Source organism: Camarhynchus parvulus, chromosome 7, assembly GCF_901933205.1.
Source record: "Camarhynchus parvulus chromosome 7, STF_HiC, whole genome shotgun sequence".
Classification (NCBI taxonomy): Eukaryota; Metazoa; Chordata; class Aves; order Passeriformes; family Thraupidae; genus Camarhynchus; species Camarhynchus parvulus.
The window spans coordinates 18977064-18998753 of record NC_044577.1 but is presented as its reverse complement, the minus strand read 5'-3'; the positions used below and the strand labels follow the sequence as shown (position 1 = coordinate 18998753).

Sequence of the window (21690 nt, the reverse complement as noted above, 5' to 3'; positions counted from 1 at the left end):
TTGAGGGGATGTTTTCTGATGCAGGTCTATAAAGGGAATTTACTGCATATGAACAACTGGGGAAGGTCTGAACAATAATATGATGGTTGCATCACTGTCTGTGTCTAATAAGTCTGTGTAAAAGTGAAAAACCAGCAGAAGGAAATGCTGATACTGTTCTACATTTGGCATGGGATAATACTTGGCACGAGGACCTGTGAGTGGGGGAGGGCTGATGTGGCAGTGCTCTACACTAAAGGGATGTGTCCTCTTTATTTGGCTAGAAAGAAATAAATTTTGTAACTCACTAAAAATATGGATCATAATAATGCTTTTGGACACCTGAATGTTATCTAGGACATAAAAGAAAAAATACTTACAAAGTTATTCTCTTGAAATTGTAATTTTAATGAAGGACTTTTTACTCTTAGGGTTTATTTATGACAATAGCACACTAGTAGAGTGTGCTTCAGCTCTGAGTTTGTAGTTCTAGGTTTAGATCTTTCTTCTGCAGCTGGATTATTTATGGTATAAACAAAATAATGATAAAATGTAACTTCTTTTGGTCCTACTGCAGAACAAGCTGAGGGAATTTGGCATTCCAAAGCCTCTTAACAGCATTAAAAGAATGAGTTATAAAAGCAGAAGTTGGAATACTTCTGTGCCATCAATAAATATTTGCATCTCAGATGACAGATCACGACAAGCCAACCCCCTCATGAGTGTGAGTAATGCAGATAATTTTTGTGGAGATGCAGTGCAGCAACCACATGACTTGTGGTGTGACAATCTGCTGCTCTTCAATATCTTGACACTTCTGTTGCTTACTTGGAATTTAAAGTTTAGAGAACTAATTACTCACCAAACTCTTCCTGTACTTGCTAGGTAAAAATGGTTAATGAAAGGGGTTGAGGACCAGAGGTAGGAATGGGGCAGAGAAGTAGAACTGGAAGGAGCACACAGGTGTCTTCTGGAGCGTGGGTGAGGGGAGTGGGACTAAAGATACATTGTGTGTGGGGAAAACATGACTGTGATGTAAGTCTGTGTACCTGGGCAGAATGTGGTGTAACCAGGCATGCCTGTTTGTTTGTGTCACCAGAAACAATGTGTTTGCAACTATTCCCTTCAGATACACTTCTGGATTCAAAGGTGTATGAGAACACTTATATCCTAGGCAAGGAAGAGGCTTGATGTATGTACGTCTTGTCGTCCTCAAGTTGTTAATGAAACATGAAACAGACCTGAAAATTCTTTAGAAGAATTTGCCATAGTGTTTGTGTCTCATTGCAGTCTGGTCCCACGTGGAAAGGTGTAGCATGCCCAGGCACCACACCCACCTTCTTGCAAAATCATTAATGAAGACAGATGACAACTAAGGGATGCCAGCTGGGTCAAAATGATTATGGCCTGGTACATATTTAGCTCTTCTGATGACATCTAGAAATCTGTTATTTGGGAGGAACAGCACCCTTTCTTCTCTTTCCAAAATAAGCCAATTTATAACCTTCCAGGTTTGGTTGGAAAATTATTTCTGGAAGATCTTAGTGGTAGATTGGATCCTTGTCATTCAGCAGAACCCTGGATCGTCAGTAAGACCAGGAAGTGGTCTGAAAGGTAGCTGAAAGGAAATAAAGGAGGATTATGTTAAGTGTCATTGGGGAAGTGGTTTGCATCTGTAGAGGTTAAAAATAGTATTAAAATGAGACAATTTCTGATTGGTGAGCTGAGTTCCGAGAACAGAGGAGTTACAGCTGAGGTGACAAACCCCAATATAGCCAAGAACAATGGGAGACCTTGAGCATGGAGCAAGTAGGTGAAATTTGAGTCTGGTGGGCCGTTTGTGACAAAGAGAAATATTGCTATTGTTAGTTGCCTAAAGGGAACTTTGCTTTGCCCATGGCAACTGCCTGACAAACTCTGCTGTTGGCAAACCAGGTCTGATAAAAGGATTCTTGATTTAAGATAAAGAACATTTCCAATCAGCTAGACAAAGCATCCTTAATGTTCTTAAGCTATCACAGTACAAAAGTACTGCTTAAATCATCTGGGGAACCCTACTAGTGTGCTAGTCCTATGACCTGATTAGCAGGGAAAGTTTCTTTTGTGACATTAAGAATAATGCCAAAGAATTGTTCGTGTTTTATGGTGTGCTGTAAGGGGGGATGTGTGCCTGTGTGTGTGAGAAAAATGGTAATGTAATGTTCTCTAGTAACCCAGAACAGTTATGATTGCCTGGATCATCTAGAAGCACAAGATGTTTTCAGCAATTAATTTATAGACTGAGCAGATGTTCAATATAGCAAGAACCCAGTAAAGGACTAGAGCTGTTCTTTGAAAGACTCACAGATATTTTCCCAATAACCGAGGCTTAGGGAAAAAAATCTGCAAACTTCATTTCCTTATTGAGAAACACCTGTTTCATAAAGGAGATCTTCTGTTAAGTTTGTCATTAGACTATCAATCATAAGATATATTAATGATCTAACACAAGGAATTTAAACAATTGAAAAAATTCACTTTCTTTAAATAGTTTGAATGTTCTTGAGAGCTATTGTAAATTGTATAGAACAATTAGTTTGAGTAGCTTTTATAATAAATTAAGGAGAAAGTAATTTCCAGCTTAATTCTTGTGATTTCAGCTACTATTTTAGAAGCAAAAATAAACTTGGCTTCATATAGGAAGCAAACCTAGCTGACAGTGTTGATCTGCTAGACATCATTAAAAAGCAGCACCAGTTTCTGATTGATTTGTGAGAAAAAAACCCATACTAGTGCAAATGAAGATTCACGAGTTATTGTACAATTTATCTATTGACTAGGGTAGTGAAAAAACACCTTTTTGAATCTGTGTTTCTCACTGTGGGGCAGTATTTAAAACAAAAGATAAATGAAGGAAGTATTTAGGTAAATGCAGGCATACTATCTCACCACTGTTCAGAGGATTAACACAAAATGAGCTTTGCATTTTTCTAGAAGCAAAAGATCTGGTTTTGAGGAGAAATACTGAGCATTAAAGTACAGGCTTCAAAACTGAGTAAACATGCCAAATGTTGCTACCTGACAATGTAGTGGTTCCAGAATGTTTTTAGTTTGGCAATTCTCTTGCAAATGCTTGTTTTTCCTACTTTACTTTGTCAACTCCTCATATCTACCTCAAGAATTCCATCCTTGCCATTTCTTTGCTTACCCTCTAATCCAGTATACATTCAACAGAGGGTTCAAATTCTGAATGTCTTTCTGCATTCAGGTTCAAGATTCTTCCCCCTTCTAAATGTGTCACTGTCAAAAAACCTGATGAAACAAACATGAACCAGTCAGCCCAAAAGAGAGCCCAAATGTTTTCCTCAGGATTTCCATAGTTGTTTATCTAAGGTACTGAGGCAATAATTGTTTATGGCTTGCTGAGTTAAGGATGAAAAATTATTCAAGACAATGAAACTTCAGCTGGAACTCCTATAGATAAGATACTACACAGAAACAAGGGCTAAATGGGGCTGGTTTAGATGAGTTATGTGTAGCATAGCCTTAGCTTCAAAGGAATTTAGCCAAAGGCAGGAATGGTAAAAGTAAAAAAAATACCAAAGACAAAGCCTCCCTATGCACATTCTAGAATTTAGGATGCAGCCTGTGTACTCTGCTACTCAGCTGTATACTGTGCTCCAAATGGCTTTTCTGGGTGGTCTGGGATAGTCCTGGGTTTGCTGGTGAGAGAGAATGGCTTTAGCAGCACAGTAGAAACTCTGCATAGCACCTGTGTGGAAAGTGAAATGATGATGATTTCCATTGAATTGAACTAAAAGGACTCAGGACTGGTTGTGAATTTTGCCAGCCGGATCTGCACGTGTCACATTGCACACTGGTCATTCTTTTCCAGCAAAGGAAATGAATGAGGCACTCCTGCCTAGCAGCAGCACCCTCCCCTCTGCCCCCAGCACTTGCTTTCCCACCACTGGAGTCCCTTGGCTGCTGTCCCAGTCCCCCTCACATGGAAGGCGCCAACAGCAGCAGCACACAAGGCTGCTGGCACCGCGTGGTTAGAGGAGGTGCTTGCCAGTAAGAGCTGGGACTGGTCCACCCCAGCCTTCAACTGCCAGTCTGCAGTCCTGTGGCCCTGTGGCTTTCAACCCTGTGCAGGTTGTGGTATGAGCCTTGCCAAACCAGTTAGGTTGGCCATCACTGCAGTAAGTCAGGAAGTTGATTTCTTCACCTTCTTGCACAAACTCGTCCGGTAGCACATTGCATCTGGTGGAAATAGGGTTCAAGAGTGATTTGTTTTAGTATTTGCCTGATACAAAATGGCAAATTTTTTTTATGATAATGAAATAGAATCCCTTCTGTCTCTGCAACAGAAGGAGAGAAATGAGTAAAAATGAGTAAGCTGCAATTGGACTGACTTAGTCCCTACATTTTGTGAAGATTTAAAAACCCACTTAATGCCTTTGTGACAGTGAATATATGAACTCCAGTGTGTGAGTCCTTTTTTCCAGACAAGAACTGTTTAAACATGCAGAGGGTAATGAGTATATAAACCTAATATTATAGTTTCTCTTTGAAATCTTGTGTCAAAATGGAGATATTTATGAGATTTCTAAAACTGTTCACCAGGAAGCTGTACAAAATTCACTAGCATGATGTCATTAAAAGCAGCAGATGCTATTATGGTTTTGCTGCGAGCACAGCAAAAGTGAAAGCACAGCAATTCCTCTATTTTTGCTTCTTTCTAGCCTATATTTGCCTGTCTCTTGCCCTTTTCCTTCTTCATCTATTTTCTGACATGCATCATTTATTTGATTGCTAATGGACCCTAGTAGCATTGAGTGCATGTGCTCTAGGATTAGGATTTGTGAATAGGAAAGACTATAATGATTTAATTTTTCCCTCTTCCATCTGTAGTTGCACAGATGACCCCTCTGATATGTACCAGGCAGAAGCAATTTGAGACCTGCATGACAGGTCTGTTAATTGATTCCTTCAATAACTGCTGAAATCTAAAGGGGGAGGAGGGCTGGGGAGGAATGGCAGTGAGGTTGACTAGCAAAAGGTTTGACCTAGTTTTTTCAATCTGCATGGCTGTGCAGACAGACTCAATTATAAATCTGCTGCTTAGAAGAGCTTTTTTTTTCCCTACGTGAACAGCTGCATTGATTTTGAATGTTCAAATTTGGTGTGTTAAAACATAAAATTTTGTCATCATTGTATATAGTGTCATGAAATATGCATGTGTGGTGAGGAAGTAAGGGAAGTCACCTACTTCTGGTGGATTGCTGTGGTGTTTGCTGCTTTTTGCCCTGCTGCTCGATCCTCTCCTGTGTGGCATTCCATGCTTGGCTTTTTGTCCTGCCTGCAGTATTACTGTTGTGTATGTGAAATACACTCACTCTTTACTTTGCATAGGAGTTATGTGGTACTGCTTTGCACACAAAGCTAAAGGAGGCTGAAAGACTTTGGTTTTAAATTTTTTGATAGCATCTCTAAACTAATAATTTGGCCTTCTCATGTCTATTTATAGCACTTGCCCTGGCCTTTGCTTGGTTTGCTTGTTTGTTTATTTTTCTTTCCTTATTTAGCAATGAAGCACCAGGGATTAGTACTAAATTCTGCAGCAGCATGGGGATTCATGACAGGCTTTGACCAGAGCTTTGATCCTCCAGATGCTCTGAATAAACATGACAACAGCATTTGAAGGGGGATATTAAGTTGCTGAATAGATTTATGGATAATGTTTTCCTTCCTTTTGATTACAAATTCCTTCTAGAGCGCTTGGTTAACTGATGCATGGCTCTGGGGTTGGCCAGCCCAACAAGGGATTTTTACCTGTTCTGCATTTCTTAATAACTAGTTTTGTTCTTGAGCTGTTTGCATCTGCTACAGGAAAACCATAACCAACTGAAAACCAGGAAACTGACTTCTGTTCCTGAAGCTGCTGTGAGATACTGCTGAAATGGTATCAGGAGACTGCATAAATCCATCCTTGCTGGTTACAGCCTGGCTTCTTAGCTCTCTGCCTGGAGGCTCTCTTTCATTGTGCTGTAGGCAATGGCCTTGGAATATGGCTTTATGCTGCTTTGCAGTTTCTTATGTTTGTTTGTGATCTCTGCTCTCTTATGGCACTGGCTGTGGCTCCAGTGTTGGTTTTTGCCAGCTGGAGAGGCTCTTGAAAGGGCAAGGGTTTGCCGCTCTCAGCTGGCAAGGAGGGGACCACAGTGCTGGGGAAAGAGCAAAGCCAAGGTGGTGCTTGGACCAGGGGAGGTTCTGTAGGCTTCATGGGAACTCCTCCCTTAGCCAGCCTGTATGTGTCAGTCAGCAATACTGCCCTGCATTAGGCTTGGAACTGGCCCCATGCTGCTGTGCCCTTGGTGTAGCACCATTCATCAGCCCTCCTTCTCCCTCCCCCCTTTGCTTTACCAGTGCTTCTCTCTGAAGCTGGAAGGATATCCCTGTAGGTAGAAGCTGATCTTGCAATGGAATAATTTCATCACTGTTTCCTATTCTAAAGGAAAATTTGGAATTATGCCATAGTCCAGGGTATTCTGAAGAATTTTGCTTTTCTTTATGTGCCTGGCTGTAGCTGTTGGGAGTCAGCAGTCAAGCTTTTTGGAAGCCAGGCTGTGTCAGTAATATTTCTCTAGGTGATCATGGCTAACATGCATGTCAAGAAAGTCACTGTCAGCCCCAGGAGCTGAAAGGAGGTGCTCACAGGAGCTGCTCTGAGTATCCTTCTTTGGCATCATATCTGCTGGCCTGACATTCCCAGTCCCACTCTGAGCAATGGTGTTGGGCTGAGGTACTTGGTCGTGTATCTTGGATATACACATCACATCTGATTTGTTCTCAAGGGAGGACAGAATTTGATCTGTGATTCTCTGTAAAGTTGCTAATTACCATGTCCTCAGTGCTTGCAAAGCCTTGCTGCAGTTCAGGCACTGTGCAGACACTTAACTGATGTGCATGCTGACTGTTTGGAGTGTACGCAACAGGGAAGAGTGAGGGTCTGGGCAGCAGGCTGGCCAAGTGCCTATGGTGGGCTGTAACATCTGTGTTTGCCTGGACTGTTATGGGCAAGGCTTCAAAAGGAGTCCTGCAGTAACTCCTGCCTTAGTATTTCTCCTCCCTATTCCATCTTCTCCTTTCTTTGTCCTCTTGCCAAGTGTACAGCACTGCACAGTCCAAGTGCAGCAATATTGCACATGGCTAATCTCTAACGCAGCTGGGTGAGAGACTGGCTGTCGCTTCCATTTGAGTTGTCAGATGAACAGCGTAGATAACATTCTGGAGAGACTTTGTGCTTTTTGGGCTGAGCTGCCTCATAATTGTCCATGTGCACCAGAATGCTCAGTTTACCCAGAGCAGTGGGAAGAGCTCTGAAGACCTGTGGAAGAGCTGATCCCCAGCAAGGCAGTGTGTTTGTGTCTTATGTTCTGCTGGGAGGGTTTTGGGCGAGCTTTCAGAAGTATGTACACGCTGCTGCTTTGCTCAAACTGCACCCAGACATTGCCATCAGTGTTGTTGTAAGGGATTTTTTTTTCTTTTTTAGTTATACTCTGAAACAAGAATTATTCAGTGATTCATCTTAGAAATTATGTTTCTTGCCATTAAAAAGATGTAACTGACAATCTACAATTGTGTAAAAATCTTCTAGAATTATATAACTTGTATGGATTCCCAGTTTTGGTTTGCATCCCAAGCTGCATGCATTGTGGTATGTTGAAAAACAAATAAATAAGCAAGACAGTTCTAATGATCCAAAGGAAATGAAAAGGATTATGGCACCCTAAACAAAGAGTAACAAATACTTGCCACTTGAAGGTTTTGAGTAACTATTTATCTTACATTTAGTTTGTGACCAGCCAGGCCAGATAGGTGCTCTGTCTAGTTTTCAGTATGAAGCACCCTTCTTCTCATTTTTTTCAAGTTCTTAATAGTAAAAAGCCACCTTTTCTCTTATGGTCGTAGCTTCACTTATTTGAGGCACCTAATAGCAACCACTGGGGAACAATGTTACACTGTCAGCTCAGGCTTCCTCAAGTACCCACCTGCACAATTATTTTTTTCCTTCAACTTCTGCTGGCAGAGGTGAGCATTTATATTGCAACACTCTTAGGGAACCGTGTTTTAGTTAGGTGCTCTGTAGCCAGGTGTTGTTTGAAATTGTAGTGTGCAAAGTTGCTGACAAAAATCTTGTAATGAGCTAAAAGAAAGTATGTCTGCAACAGCTTCTTGTGTGTTTTGGTGTAGAAAATAAACTTGCTTATGGATCCAAAGTGTAAGTCATTCAGAAATACCCAAGACATGAGATGACTTATTTTCTTTCATTTGGCACATGCTGCAGCATGTTCAAATGCTGTCAAAGCTGGTGGGCCAGCATTGCTGCTGCAGGGTGAGCTCCTCTGGATGGCTGGTAGCTGTGTATGCAGCTCACCAGTGCGTCCTGCCCCATGGCTCCCTTCCCTGGCTGAGGTTTCTGGCTGCAGCAGCCCAGGGAGTTGTTTCCAAAGTGTCGTTTGGGTGATCCGCTAACAAATCCTATTATTTGTTAATGGGATTTGTTCTTGCACTGTTTGGTCCGATCACTAATTGTTTATCACGCATTAGGGCTGCAATGAGATGCCTGTCAGCTGTGTTTTGAGCTTTTTGTGTGCAAGATGCATTGTTTGCCTGTGATGGCAGGTTTTGCTTTGGGACAGCCTTAGTGTGGAAGGCAGAAAACATAAGGCTGTGCATTTCAAACAGTGCAGTGCAGTATTTCCTGCGCTCTGGTGGGCACTAGTTTCCCCAACCCCCCAGCACAGGGTCAGAGGGCCAGTAAACTCATGTAGAGGGCTGGGTGTTCTGCACTTCTGCATACAGAGATGCAGTTGCCTTCCAGATTGCTTCCCTGCCTTTCTGAAACAGTGTCCTGTTGAGCTGGCAGTTAAACAAGAAAGCTTTAAGACTATTCAGTAATAGAATAGAAAGGTGAAAATGTACAAGAAGGCTTGGAAGCTAGTGAGGCCTTGCTTTTTATCTTTGTTGAATGTTTTGATCAGTCCATATGGTATTTAATGATCATACAATGCGGGTAGAAACTACTTCTTGAAAGGGGTCCATCTGAGCTGGTTTTTGAGATTTTAGGTGTGAGCACTTGTATAGGTATTTTAATAAATCTTTTGCTGAAGCACTTATTTTGGAAAAAAAAATATAATCTTTTGTATTATAGGTATCCTAATATGTTTTAAAAATCCTTTTTCTCAGAAGAGAATACATTGTAAGAACTACAAAATCAAATTTCCAAAGCAGAATCTGAACATGGTCCTCTGATGGCTTAACTTGAGCATCTAGAGAGTCAAGTTTTCCAGTGTCTCAGTTTAGTGATGCTGTGTTGATAGAGTGAATGGGATCAGATCACTGATCCAGCTGAAAACTCCATACTCTTCTGGGCTGGTGTGCAGTGATAGTCTTCAGTTTCTTGAAGCTGAAATCTGTTTCTATGGCTGCAGTAAAAGTGGCAGAAAGGGACAAGTGAGGGAGAGGGAGCCCAAGCACTTCAGGTGGCTGCCCTTGCTTAGGTGTGGTACCTGGGCAGGTAGGAATGGGTCAGACCAGCCTGCCACATTCTGTCTGCAAATTTTGGACAGCCCTTATTTTCTTAAGTAATACCAATTTAAGGATAAAACAGGGAAAATAATTTATTGTGTTGTATGGCTGTATGCTTCTTGAGGAATAGGTTTCCTGAATATCTACATGTGCCTATTATATTTTTGTATTGGAAACTAATCAGAAATAAACTGAGGAACTGGATTTTTGTATCAGATAGGAACTGGGGTTTGTTCTGAGTTTGTGTAAAGTGTCTGGAAAGAAATAAGGCTCTAATTCTTGTATTTTAGTACAAGACACTATCCTGAAGTTTGATTGTATATACACACATATATTAAATGTACACACACACAAATATATAAAAATATGTGCTATTACATATGTTTTATATATGTATGCTTGTTTCAGTGTACATATATATTTGTTTTCATATACATGCAGAAAATACAGTGAATTAATAATATTGTGATCATTTTTTGTGGTTCATACCTGCCAACTAGAATGAAAATTGGTTCCTCTTGAAGCTCCTGCAAAAGATTTGATGATTTTGTGACCTAGCTCTTGGAATCAAAGCTTAATCTCCAACCATCCCTATTTCCAGTACTTACAGAAGTACAACCATCCTGCAGGGAGGAATCCATGACCTATTGCCTCTTCAAAGGGAACAGAATAAAGATTTAGTGTGAGCACTCTGCTCGGAGCAGGAAAGTTCCTGAAACATGCCCTGCCTCCTGAGGTGGAGAAATAGGATTTGCACCAGAGGTAGTGGTTGGCCCATAAGATTGAGGCGCATATTGAAATTCTCTGTCATGACAGCCCACCAGCAGTACAGAAGCTGAACTCACATAAGGACAAAGAGAAAGCTTGAAAATATTGAAATCCTTTGTTGTTTGTGCTTTTCTTAAGTTTGTGCCACTCCCAGGTAGTGTAATGACAATGTTCAGGAGCAGAGCATGCCTTCAAGTCATTCAGGCAGGCTGGGTCATTTGCTCAAACACAAATGCACATTTGGAGCAGACAGACAGAATTTTGAGCTTTCCTTTTCTTGCAACTCCTGCCCTTGCTCAGGGCCTTGTTACATAACACATGGAGCAGGGCAGGAGGTAGGATCCTTGTGCCCCTCAAGCCCAGAAATATTTTAGGGACTTAAATTTTTTCAATGTTCCATTGAATATAAAGCATTATTTATCTTCTCTGCTTTCAAAAAATGTTTTCTAACCTGATATAACTTGATACGTTTCTGTTCTTGGTGAACAGTATAATTTTCCAACATTTCAGATACTTGTTAACATTTTCCAGGAGGTTGCTGCTGAACTCTTCAAGTTCTGTTCTGTGACTTGGTAAGGTCTTTAGTTATAATATCAGATAGACTGTTTGTTGTTAGTGATTGCTAGGGGTTTTTAACATCCTTCATTATTTGGCCTTGTGATACTAAACAAATCAGTAAATAGGTCAGAAGGCAAATACATTAGAATTTAGGGGGACATTAATGAGACAAGTTAGCATGTGCTGAGACCTACCATGGGGGAACCTGGAGGAGTAGCATTGACTTTCTAGTGGGCAGAGCTATGTTATTTATCAAAATGATTGCTGAGACTTTTACTTTAAACAGTTGCTGTAAGCCAATTAGCACCTTTTGTGTCTTGCCCAAGTGCAGCTAATTGCAGTTTCTTTTGCACCTTGGAATCTGCCTTGGTAGATGAAGGAGAACTGCAGTACAAGAGTGTGCACTTATCAAGAGGCCAGTGGATGGCATGCCTTGGCTGTTCCTTTACTGTAGACATAGGGATCAGTCACAATTTTTAATTTTTTTTTGCTCGCAAGTTAAAGATGTGACCAAAGTGAAAGATAAAGTAATGCTGCAGGGCCTGGGGGATTAGAACAGTGTCATTGTGTTAGGGTAACCTACTGCAATTTAAAAATTAACCTGTCAGTCTTTAATTTCTTTCTGTGCTGTCTTCCTGCCCTTTTCCCTGTCCAGCATCAAATCCCATTTGGACCCTGTGTCTTTTCATACGTAGGTGTTTTATGGTTGGTTCTTTGTTTTGGTTGTCCCACACTTGCTGAAATGAAGCGACTTACCAGTTCTGTATTTTAGAAGTGGCAGAAGTGAGTACAAAATCTATAGTGTCAGGAGGGACAAAGGATGCTTTGGGATTGACTGTTCATTTTTACCCAGTGCAAGAAATGAAAAAGCAAAACCAAAACTGACCAGAAGTGAGTTCAAAATGAAGTGGGATGGTTCTCCTCACGGAGTCTGAATTTACACTGGAGAGCTCTGCCATAGACTGTGGAAAGTTTTCACAAGCTCAATGAGCTACTAGTGCAGCCTGGGGAGGAAGGGTCAGCTCTTTGGGGACTGCTATGTGCAAAGATGCCTTTTTTGGTCTAAAAAGTCCCTAAGCCACAACTTTCTAGAAGTTGGGAGAATATTTTTGTGTTGACTGACCTTTAACAGTGGGCTACAATTTTGGATCCTGAATTTTGTCATTGACCCTGATTTGTGTGTCTTGATTTTAGTGCAAAAAGGGTGAGAGTGATACATTCAGAATTGTATCATCCATACCATCTACTGCCTTGGTGATGCTGGTGGAGGGCAGCTGAGAGAAGGCACCATGTGTTAGAGGTGGGGGGACTGGAGTCTATCACCCTTTCCATTCCTTCTCCCTCTCCCTGATCTGTGCTTGGAAAGTTACAGAGTGACTAAACTTTATTTTTAGAGATTACAAAGAAAGAAAGCATTAGACAGCTGGCTGCAAAAATATTTATTTGTGACCTTTGTCTACATTTGTGCAGTGCTTGTTGCTATTCTGGAGCATGTAGTTTCCCTTGATTTCAGTCTTAGAGTTTAAGGAGAAACTGAAATGCTTAAAACTTAATGCATACGTATATTTAAAAAAATTGCTTCCATATTTGGAAAAAAGGACCACTTCTGTTTGTAAAGTGCTGGCCTTATTTGTTTCCCATTTTTGTAGTAACATATGGACGGGAAAAGCAACTGGATGGGAAACTGCTGGTAGAGGCTGGGCTGGAGTAATCCCATACTGATGGCAGAAAACCTCCTGCGTGAGTCAGTCCCATTATGAACTAACCTAGAGAAAGAATGAAATAGATTTTCCAACTCTGTGGGGCACAAGGGATTGGCACCATGTGTGAACAGAGTCCGGAACTGGGTCAGTCATCAGTGGGGTCTGGCCTGCAGCTTGTGATGGGAACTAGCAGGTATGCAGAGGTAGCTCAAGCCAAATGTTACTGGTCATGGATTTTTTAATTGGATCAAAATCTTCAGAAAATGGGAGTATTTTTAAATTTGCACCATGAGGAAATGTGTCTTTGAGATGTGTATTTTCAGTCAAAAAGGCAGGAAAATATAAATGTGAGAAATCCATTGCAAAGATGAAACAGTTTTACAGTGATTGAAAGAAAGGTATGGGTTAGTCATATCAGTTGTATTTCTTAAGAGTAACTCTGTTAGGACAAAGCTTTTCCTAATACTGCTGTCAAGTGATAAAGATAATTTGTTTTATTTACTTAAAATTATGTGGTTTTGCTCTGTACTAACCAGTAAGTCTGAAAGCTGAAATACCAAATCTGTTTTTTTACACAGCTACCTTTTACCTTGGCTTTTGGTTTTTTGGAAACCCATGTGGATTGCACCATATAGTTTTTATTTTGTGTAATTTAATGTGAGGTATGGGATAGTGATGCTGATGTGGCAATAACAGCTAATGCATGGAGAGGAGAGGAGAGCATTGAACATCTCAGATGAAAGGCAGGTGCATGTGTGCTTTTCTGAAGTCATTGCAGCAGGGTCTGGAATAGGTCCCCCTGGAAGGATTGGCTCTGTGCTGTCCTTTACACTGCCCTCTGAGATGCTGCTGGGGATGCTCTGTGGGAGAAGGCTCTTGCTGACACACAGAGTTGTGTGCTTGGCTTTTTGCTTGGGCAGACAGGTTCTTTCCTCTGAAAATGTTTCATTGTGGGAGTTCTGACCCATTTCTCAGCACATCCAAAAGATTTCAGCGAAATTAACTTTCCTGTGTACATACATTTTGGATGAGATTACCTCCATTAAGAGCCCTGCCTGTGCTTCAGACATTGTGTCCTATTGGATCTTCTGTAACATAAATTATTGTGAAACATAAAGCCAAAACTGCTGCTGGGATAGGTATGCTGAGGTGATAACCCTGTTTATCTACTGATTTTGTTCTAGAGCTATTGAGATTTTTCTGGATTTTGTAGGGTGTTTTGTTTGCTTTATTTTAATTATTGCTAATACAAGTAACTTCTGAGTTAAGTAGGTCAGCTATACCAAAGTAACAAATTCAGTAATTGTTTTTGAGTGTTGTGGCAGTAAATCGGTTGAGCATCTGCTCAGAAACAAACCTCTTCTGCTTTTACTGATCCTTTGAGCAAGTTTAGATTGTTTCTGTTTAAAACCAGCAAGCAATGTCCAACAAGTTAGACAATTGTAATCATAAATCCCTGGAATAATCTGTGTTTAGTGAGCATAAAGTAGATGAGCTGGGAAAATTTGCTCTGCATCACTCTTTCAAAAAAGGAGCCAGACTCCTCTAAACAGATCTGTGTACATCTTTAGCACAGAGAGGAATGTTTGCTTGTTTAACTTCCTTCCCTGATATCTTTAAGTGTACTGATAGGAAACTGAGATTTTATGGACATATTTGATTGGCAAGGAATAGTTTGCATGGTTTTTTTGGGGGGTTTTTTTGGAGGTCACAGCTGGCTTGTTTTAGCAACATGAGCAGACTTTTATGCAAGCATCACTTGAGCTATGCCAGTGTCTGAGAGTTTTTACCTGTTTCACAGAGATACTGAATGTATGTAATCAGAGCCTACCACTTATCTAGACTGTGGTATCCCTGGAGATCCTCTAGTTAAACTTGGGGTGACTCAGAGATGTGCTGCACACCTTAACATTCACCACAGTTTTTTCCAATTACTGTACATAGGTATAGATGCATCCTCAGCACAGAGGTCATGTAGGAGCAGTCTCCAGGGTGATTTTGTGCAGATCTTTTGTGCCATGCTGAGGTATCTTATCAGAATAAAGATTGTTAGTTAGGGGATGGATGGTATGTAATAACAGGCCATTAGTCACGTCTCTTGGTCCATAATGTGACCTACTTGTGATAAAATGAATGACAAAAGTGACTGATTTAAGCTGTGATTAACCACGATATTTTAGGAAAGTGTGAAATATGCACTGGCTTAGCTTTTCTCAGTTGCACTAATGAAAATTTCTGAGTGGGCTTCTGTATTGAAGTTGGCCACAAAATGAAGTTACTTAAGTGAGGGTAGAAACTTCGTGTGCTTAAAATACTGCAAGGAAAAAAAAGGTTTACTAATGTGTGGGATGACATGACCTAAAAAACAACAACAACAACAGCAATAATGATAATAATAATAATAATAATAGTCTAAACTTACCTTCCCAGTTATTTCTGGGTTTGGGACCTGGTAAGACTCTTGCAGTGCCTTCCCTCTGATGACAACTTATTTTAGACATACTAGTTTTAAGTGCAGAAGTATAAAACACCCTTTTTCCTCTGTATCAACCACCCTTGTTTTGATTTTGGTTCTGTTGAATGGGTAATCTTATCCTTTTGCAAAAATAATTGGTTAACGTGTATCACTTACCAAATGCTGTCAGTTATTCTTAGACTAGTGTTTCTTAAATTGATAGTTTAGAAGAAGCATTATTTTCTTTCCATACATTAAAAAGAATGTGAGTTACATGAATCTAATACTCATTAGCCGTTAGCTTAATTTTTGTTTGTTTTGTTGGCTTTTTTGGGTTTGTTGGCCCTCTTTGGAAAGCCTTGTTAATTCTTGCAGACCTTTAAGGCTGTTTAAAAAATCCCGAACCTGTAATCCCTATTTACCTGCTGTGGGCTTTGTTGTGGTTTAAATATCTGCAAGAATTGTTTGTGCCGAGCTGCTGAGAAACTGACAGACATGGATTTGCTAAAGGGCAGCTACTCTGGTCAGCTGGGAAATGGCAGATGACCTGCCGGTGTGAAAACACTACATTCACACCCTATCAGAGGGCCCTACCAGGTGCATTCCCAGTGCCCCAGATGACTAAAGAGTTCTGTATCTGTGTCTGGCCACATTCAGGGCAAAGATGACATGTTACAAGTAGGGCTGTTTGATTTATAGTAAGAAAAATTAAACTTTGGGCTTTGGGGAGTGACGGGGGCGGGGGTTAAATGTGGCTTCTGTGAATGAGGAACCTGCCTTTAAAAAGGGTATTGAATTCTGATTTTAATTCCCTTGTTTATGTTAGTGTTTCCTTTCTAGATCCAGAATAGATGGGACTATATTTAGCAAAATGTGTTTGTCCTTAAATTTCTGTGTAATTGAATACCAAGTTTCAATTCAGCTATACTGAAATCCATTGAAAATGAGATATTACTGTTGTGTTTGTTCAGATTTCCATGTTTTAAAGAGAAAAGCTGGCAATATACTCAATTCCACTCTCCTTACTCTTTCACAATAGCTGCTTCCTCTTAATTGCAGTACTTTATGCAATAAATGGTCCCATGGGATTCACTAAGACTGTTTAGGGAATTGAATACCACAATGTTAGCAGAAATGGTAAAAATGAACAGTGCTTTTAAGAAGTACAGCATTTGGCCAAACACTCAGTTTGTACATGTATCAAACATGAATTCTGTTTTTCTACTTACAAATCAATTTAAATTATTACAGAGGAATATCATGTTAATTAAGCTTTTTATGACACCTGTGAAATTTGGGACCCTGTTAAATGAATTATACTTTAAACAACTTCGAACTCGAAAAACATTTTTATACTCTAAAGTATATCTTGTTTTGGTTGGGTTTGTCTGAAAAAAAAATCTCACGTTTTACAAGTTCTGCCAAAAGCAGTCACATGGACAAAGCTTGGCTCATGCATACTTGAATTAGTGCTCAAACCTGCTCAGTATTGCAGGTGTCTAAAATGTTTCAGTTAAAACTGCTTTTTCTTGAGTGTCCTGGTGGGACCTTTGTGGGTTTTTTGTAGCTTTGCCTGTCCCTTCATCACTGACATAGCTGGCCAAGATAATCCTGGGTCTTGCAGCTGTGTACTGTGGACAAGCTCTGCTTTAAGTCACCTGCCCATTCCTCCCATGCATGTGACAAACATAAGCAACAAAGGCAGAAAAGTTCACGTTTCTGTTTAGAAAATGTGTTTCATTTTAGGTAATGGGTATAACATCTATATTATAATTTTAAGGTTTAAAAAAAACCACTGGGTCCATGCTTTGTCCTGGATTTACCTAGGCTGTTCATTAACATCGCGTGTAATTTTAAGAATATAATTTAAGCAAACCCAGCTGGTTGGCTTAGATTTAAATTAATATCAGCTCAGCATGAAACATGTTGGAATTATGTCTTGTTGAATTTTTTTCTAACTGGGACTTTTAATCTGCTTTTTTCCTTTTAAATTAGCATGTTTAGGGAACTGCCTTTCTAGTGGGATTATATCATGGCTATCACATTCCTTCACTCAGGGGAAGGAGAAAAGCAAAACAGAAGTTGCAAGATGTATTTTATTAAAAGAATAGCGAACAAACAAAACAACAGCAAAACCCCCAAGCAAACAAATAAAACCCCCCATACCCTCCAAATGAACAAAATGATCCTAAATCATGTCTCATTTCAGAGGAGATTGACTTAAGAAGTGCACAGAAAATCCATCTGAAACAATTTTTATTTTGATTTTTGTGTTTATTTAATGACTGTTTCTTGATCTTGCTATTGATGGTGGAGGCTGGGCTTGGTTTCCTCTGTGAATGCATGAAGCTGCTGCAGTTGTCTTCTGTTTCTTTTATTTGTTTTCACTCTGCCTACAGCATTCCCCTGTCCCTCTACTTTTAAATGTTTCCTCTAATGGTTTCGTAAAATTAGGTTTAATAGTGATTGACATCACCTTTATTGTCTCTTTAAGGATTGACTCTTGTCTAGCTCTATGGCTTACTCTTCAGGAAAATGTTTTTATTGTCTTTATTATTAAAGACTTGAATTTCTGGCTGTTTTACAGCTTTTGGATACAAAATAAGGACATAGATGCTAATATTCTGAGACCTATTGGTACATTATGAAGTGTTTTAGAATTCTTTAGTAAAGTAAACTTCTGAAATCAAGTTGCATTGGCTTCTTCAGCTATCTTTTTGGTTATCAGCTAGCAGCAATTACCAGCACTGGTTTGGTTATGTCTGTATAGAAGTTAAGAATACAATTCTCACTTCTTTTGTCAGCTTATAGTTTAACTAACATACAAGTTTCCATGTGGCTTGATTAAACTGTATTTACATCTAACATGCGCAGAGCTTGCATACTCCTTTGTCATGAGCAGAAGACTGGGTTGCCTTCTTGAGCTTAGTAGTGAAACTGGATTCATCAAAGCTCTGAACTCTAAAGCAGGGAATTTACACCTGATACAATGCCTTTAATTTGGTTGATGCTGTGGAGGTAGCATGATGGTTACAATCTGCAATCAATTTAGATTGCCACCAAAGTTTACAGTGTATAAGGGTTTTTTCTTCTGTAACATGCTAGGAGCAAATAGTGAGATCACTGATACACTGCATGTGTTTTTGAATATTTGTCCTCTCACTCTCAGTCAGTCACCAACATAATTTCAGGCTATAGAATTGCCATTCATATGGAATTGTGTCAATGTATCAATATTTTTTCTCCAGGAAAACAGGTTAGTCTGGCATCACCCACCTTTGTTTACCAAATGCTATTGCTGTAACCACTATCACATTGATAAGGTCTTAATTCCCTTTAATTAGTGGTGCTGTCTTAAACATGGCAGAAACAGCAGTTGTAGCTCATGACAGGGCTTAAAATGGGGCTTGTGTGTGGGTAAGAAGTCCAGAATTTTTTGTAGCTTGTGGTCATTCAGCTGGATAAATGTGGAACTGCTTAAGTACCAAGTGTTGTTTTGGTCCTTGTTGGCAAATGAAGTTTAGGGAAAGAGAAGCTGTTTAAGTGAAATAATGAGTTATATAGTTCAAAGATGGCAGAAGTTCGTAGTGTTCAGATATGAATGTGATTTCTATACAGTGCTTTTAGGTTTCATGGTAATTCCAGATTTAGACTCATAGTTACAAATAATTTAATTTTTCATGGGTAGAGGTGTGGTCTTTGACTATATGTAATGTAAACTATGCAATTCAAATCTAAAATGTCTCAGAGAACTTACGGATTGGTGTTAGGATTTTGGACAGCCTCATACTTCAGCAGAAGAGTATTGCTTGTGTCTCTGTATCATGAAAATGTTATGCTTTTAGAAAATTGTATTGACTGGGCAGCTTTCAGGATTCAGAAATTCCATTGTGCCAAAGGAGTCCTGAGGTGGTGGCTACTGTGGAAACTGTTTTTTAAAAATGCTGTGTTTGGAGAATAATATTATATGCTCCTCAAGCTGCCCTGCTCTTCTCTTTAGTTGGTGCTTCTCTAGGAGGCATTCCTCTTATGCTTTTGTTCTAATCTCTTTCTTCACGACATGAAAGAAAATCCTGTTTCATGTGTTCCAGGAGTTCCTTTCATCCTTCAAAGTGATGTTCCTTACTTTGTGATGTAATTGTCTACATGAGCTTGCTTTTGAGCTGTAAAACTAAGTATTGTTTTTGTTGGCTGGGTCATAATGTTTGCCCATTTACCACATGCCACTGATTGAAAACAGTAATGAAGTATATAATTGAAGGATTTCACCTGTTTTCTTCTCTCATTTTTCTGTTTCTCACAGGTTCATCGCTAAACCCTGTGCCTTAGGCCTTAAAGTCCAAGCCAATGGACCACAGAAAGCTCAACCTAATGCTATCTTGGAGAAGGTTTTCACAGCTATTACAAAGGTAGTGTGTCTGACTAAAATATTCACCTTGTGAAGTGGGATGTGGCCCTGTAAACTATGTCGGAACAAAGCAAGGCTAACAGACAAATGCAGTGCTGCATTTTGCCCCTCAATTGAGAAATTCAGATATTGGGGATGTCATTAATGCCAGCTTGAGCACTTGTGTATCCCTTTGTGATGTCTCCTGTAAGTTTTCAGTAAAAAATTGTCACAGAAACACTTTGTAGATGCCATATAGCCACCTACATTTTTTTCCTTCTTATGTGTTTTTGCTTCTTATCTATTTTGTATCAATTTTTGCAAAATTGTTGAAGTTTTTAGAAAAAAAGGGTTCATTGTAAGCCAGTAATATTGATACTGAGTTTTCCATGAAACTTCAAAGCTACTCCTTCTAGGGAAAGGCCTGTTTTACTGGTGTCCCAGCTAAAGGAGAACGACATAGAAAAGTGGGGAGAAACTGACTAAAAATGTTTTATTTGCATATCTTTCTTGTACAAGATTTCCCCCCACAACTTACATATCTGTCTCTACATCTCTCACCATATGACATCTCAACCTGTTTGTTGTTCTGTCCGTGCTTTTCAAGCATCCCAAATTTTTCTGCAGGAGCTTTCCATTCTCACCTTGGCTCCAGACTGCAGCTGGGCACCAGTGTAAACTTCAGAGAGTATTAAAGTCATGAAGGGCAAAACTGGGTTCAGTGTCATAGACAGTGAAATGGGCTGTGGGTCTGTCTTGCTTGTGTGTCCTACACTACCCAGAGATCACCATGGCACTTGCTGTGGCTTTTGTCCTGTTTTCAGGGAGGGAATTGCATGTGGCTTGTTTCTGAAAGCTGCAGGATATACTCTCACACGGACTCAGCTGAATGAAGAATGGTTTTGTTTTGTTTTGTTAGTTGTGGAGTTTATGTGTTTGTTTTTAGTATTTTGTCATAAAATCTGGTAGTCTGACCAGGGCCTGAAATGCCTGTGAGTGTGAAGAGCTCCAAACAAAAGTATCTGCTTTCCTGCAAGAATCTGGTAGCTGCTCTCAGAGAAACTGTCCAATATAGCTACCTTTCTTTTTTGAATCCTATACAGCAGTTCTCTCTAGTCAAACTCCCAAGGGCTACATCAAACATTTCATCTTTCTAAGGTTACAGAAATTGCTTTTCTTAACCTCCCATTGAAAAACTAGTAGATACTTTGGTTGACTGAAAAACTTTGTTGAGATGGATGCCAAATCCAATATATGTAACTGGTTTGCAGAAATAAAGCTAAAGTTCCAGAAGACAGATTTTGCATTTTTCTATTTAAAGAACTATGTGATCAGGAGAAATACATGAGTAGTACATATGCTTCACTGTACATGTAGAATTGCTGTATGATTGGAGAGTCATCCTGTACTGCTCTTCAAATTAAAGACAAACTAATTTTCTTTTGCCTTACCTCTACACTGGTTTGCACCCATGCTAATGGTGTGAGACTTCTACATTTTCTGCTTTGGAGAATATTTGTGTGCATTTAGTTTTACAGAAAACAATTTCAGAAAATGTCTCCCTGTTGTCAAGGTGATTTTCCTTTTGAAGTTGTCACTTTGTTTAGCGACCTCATTTTTTAACATTATTGTGCAGAAGCATGGGATTTATCTTTTTTGTGTGTCAGTCAAACCATCTTCCCTAGTGCAACAGTCGCTAGGACAAAGATCCTGATGTAGGAGAGTGGAACAGGTATTAGTGTGTGGCAGGCAGTGGGGTGTTTGCAAGAGCCACTGCTCCAGAAATGCATGGCATTTTATGGCTGCTGAACTTCACTTCCAAGTCTCAAGCAAGTTTCAGTCCCATTGTCCCTTTAAAGTTTTTTATCAGTAATGGACCTGCATGTCATATTACAGCATCTGTCCTTCTAGATAAATTGTCACTGTAAATGTATTCTGACAGGAATCTGCCAGTAGAGATTTCTGTGAACGTATTTCTGTGTATCCATGTGTCTGACAGACAGCCTTGGTAAGAAGGCAAGAATCAATTTCAGTGGTTCTGAATTTAAAATGTTAATGCAGTTGAGCTAGAAAATCATTTTTGTGCTTCTCTGTTTTGTAGCATCCAGATGAGAAGAGGCTGGAAGGGCTCTCCAAGCAGCTGGACTGGGATGTGCGCAGCATTCAACGTTGGTTCCGACAAAGGCGCAACCAGGAGAAGCCCAGCACCCTTAGGAAGTTCTGTGAGAGCATGTAAGGATGCATGTTCTCTTCTTGAGTCTTGTTGA

The 21690-nt window shown here is 39.8% G+C and overlaps 1 protein-coding gene across 2 annotated transcripts in view; it reads left to right on the top strand.

Moving 5' to 3' along the window:
* The window catches only part of CERS6 (ceramide synthase 6), a 97219-nt gene that overhangs the window by 13771 nt on the left and 61758 nt on the right, over positions 1-21690 (top strand). For both annotated transcript variants that reach the window (XM_030952247.1, XM_030952245.1), the window contains exons 2-3: positions 19340-19445; positions 21525-21655. In XM_030952247.1, coding sequence (XP_030808107.1) covers positions 19340-19445; positions 21525-21655 — 237 coding nt within the window. The remainder of the gene's footprint in view (positions 1-19339; positions 19446-21524; positions 21656-21690) is intronic.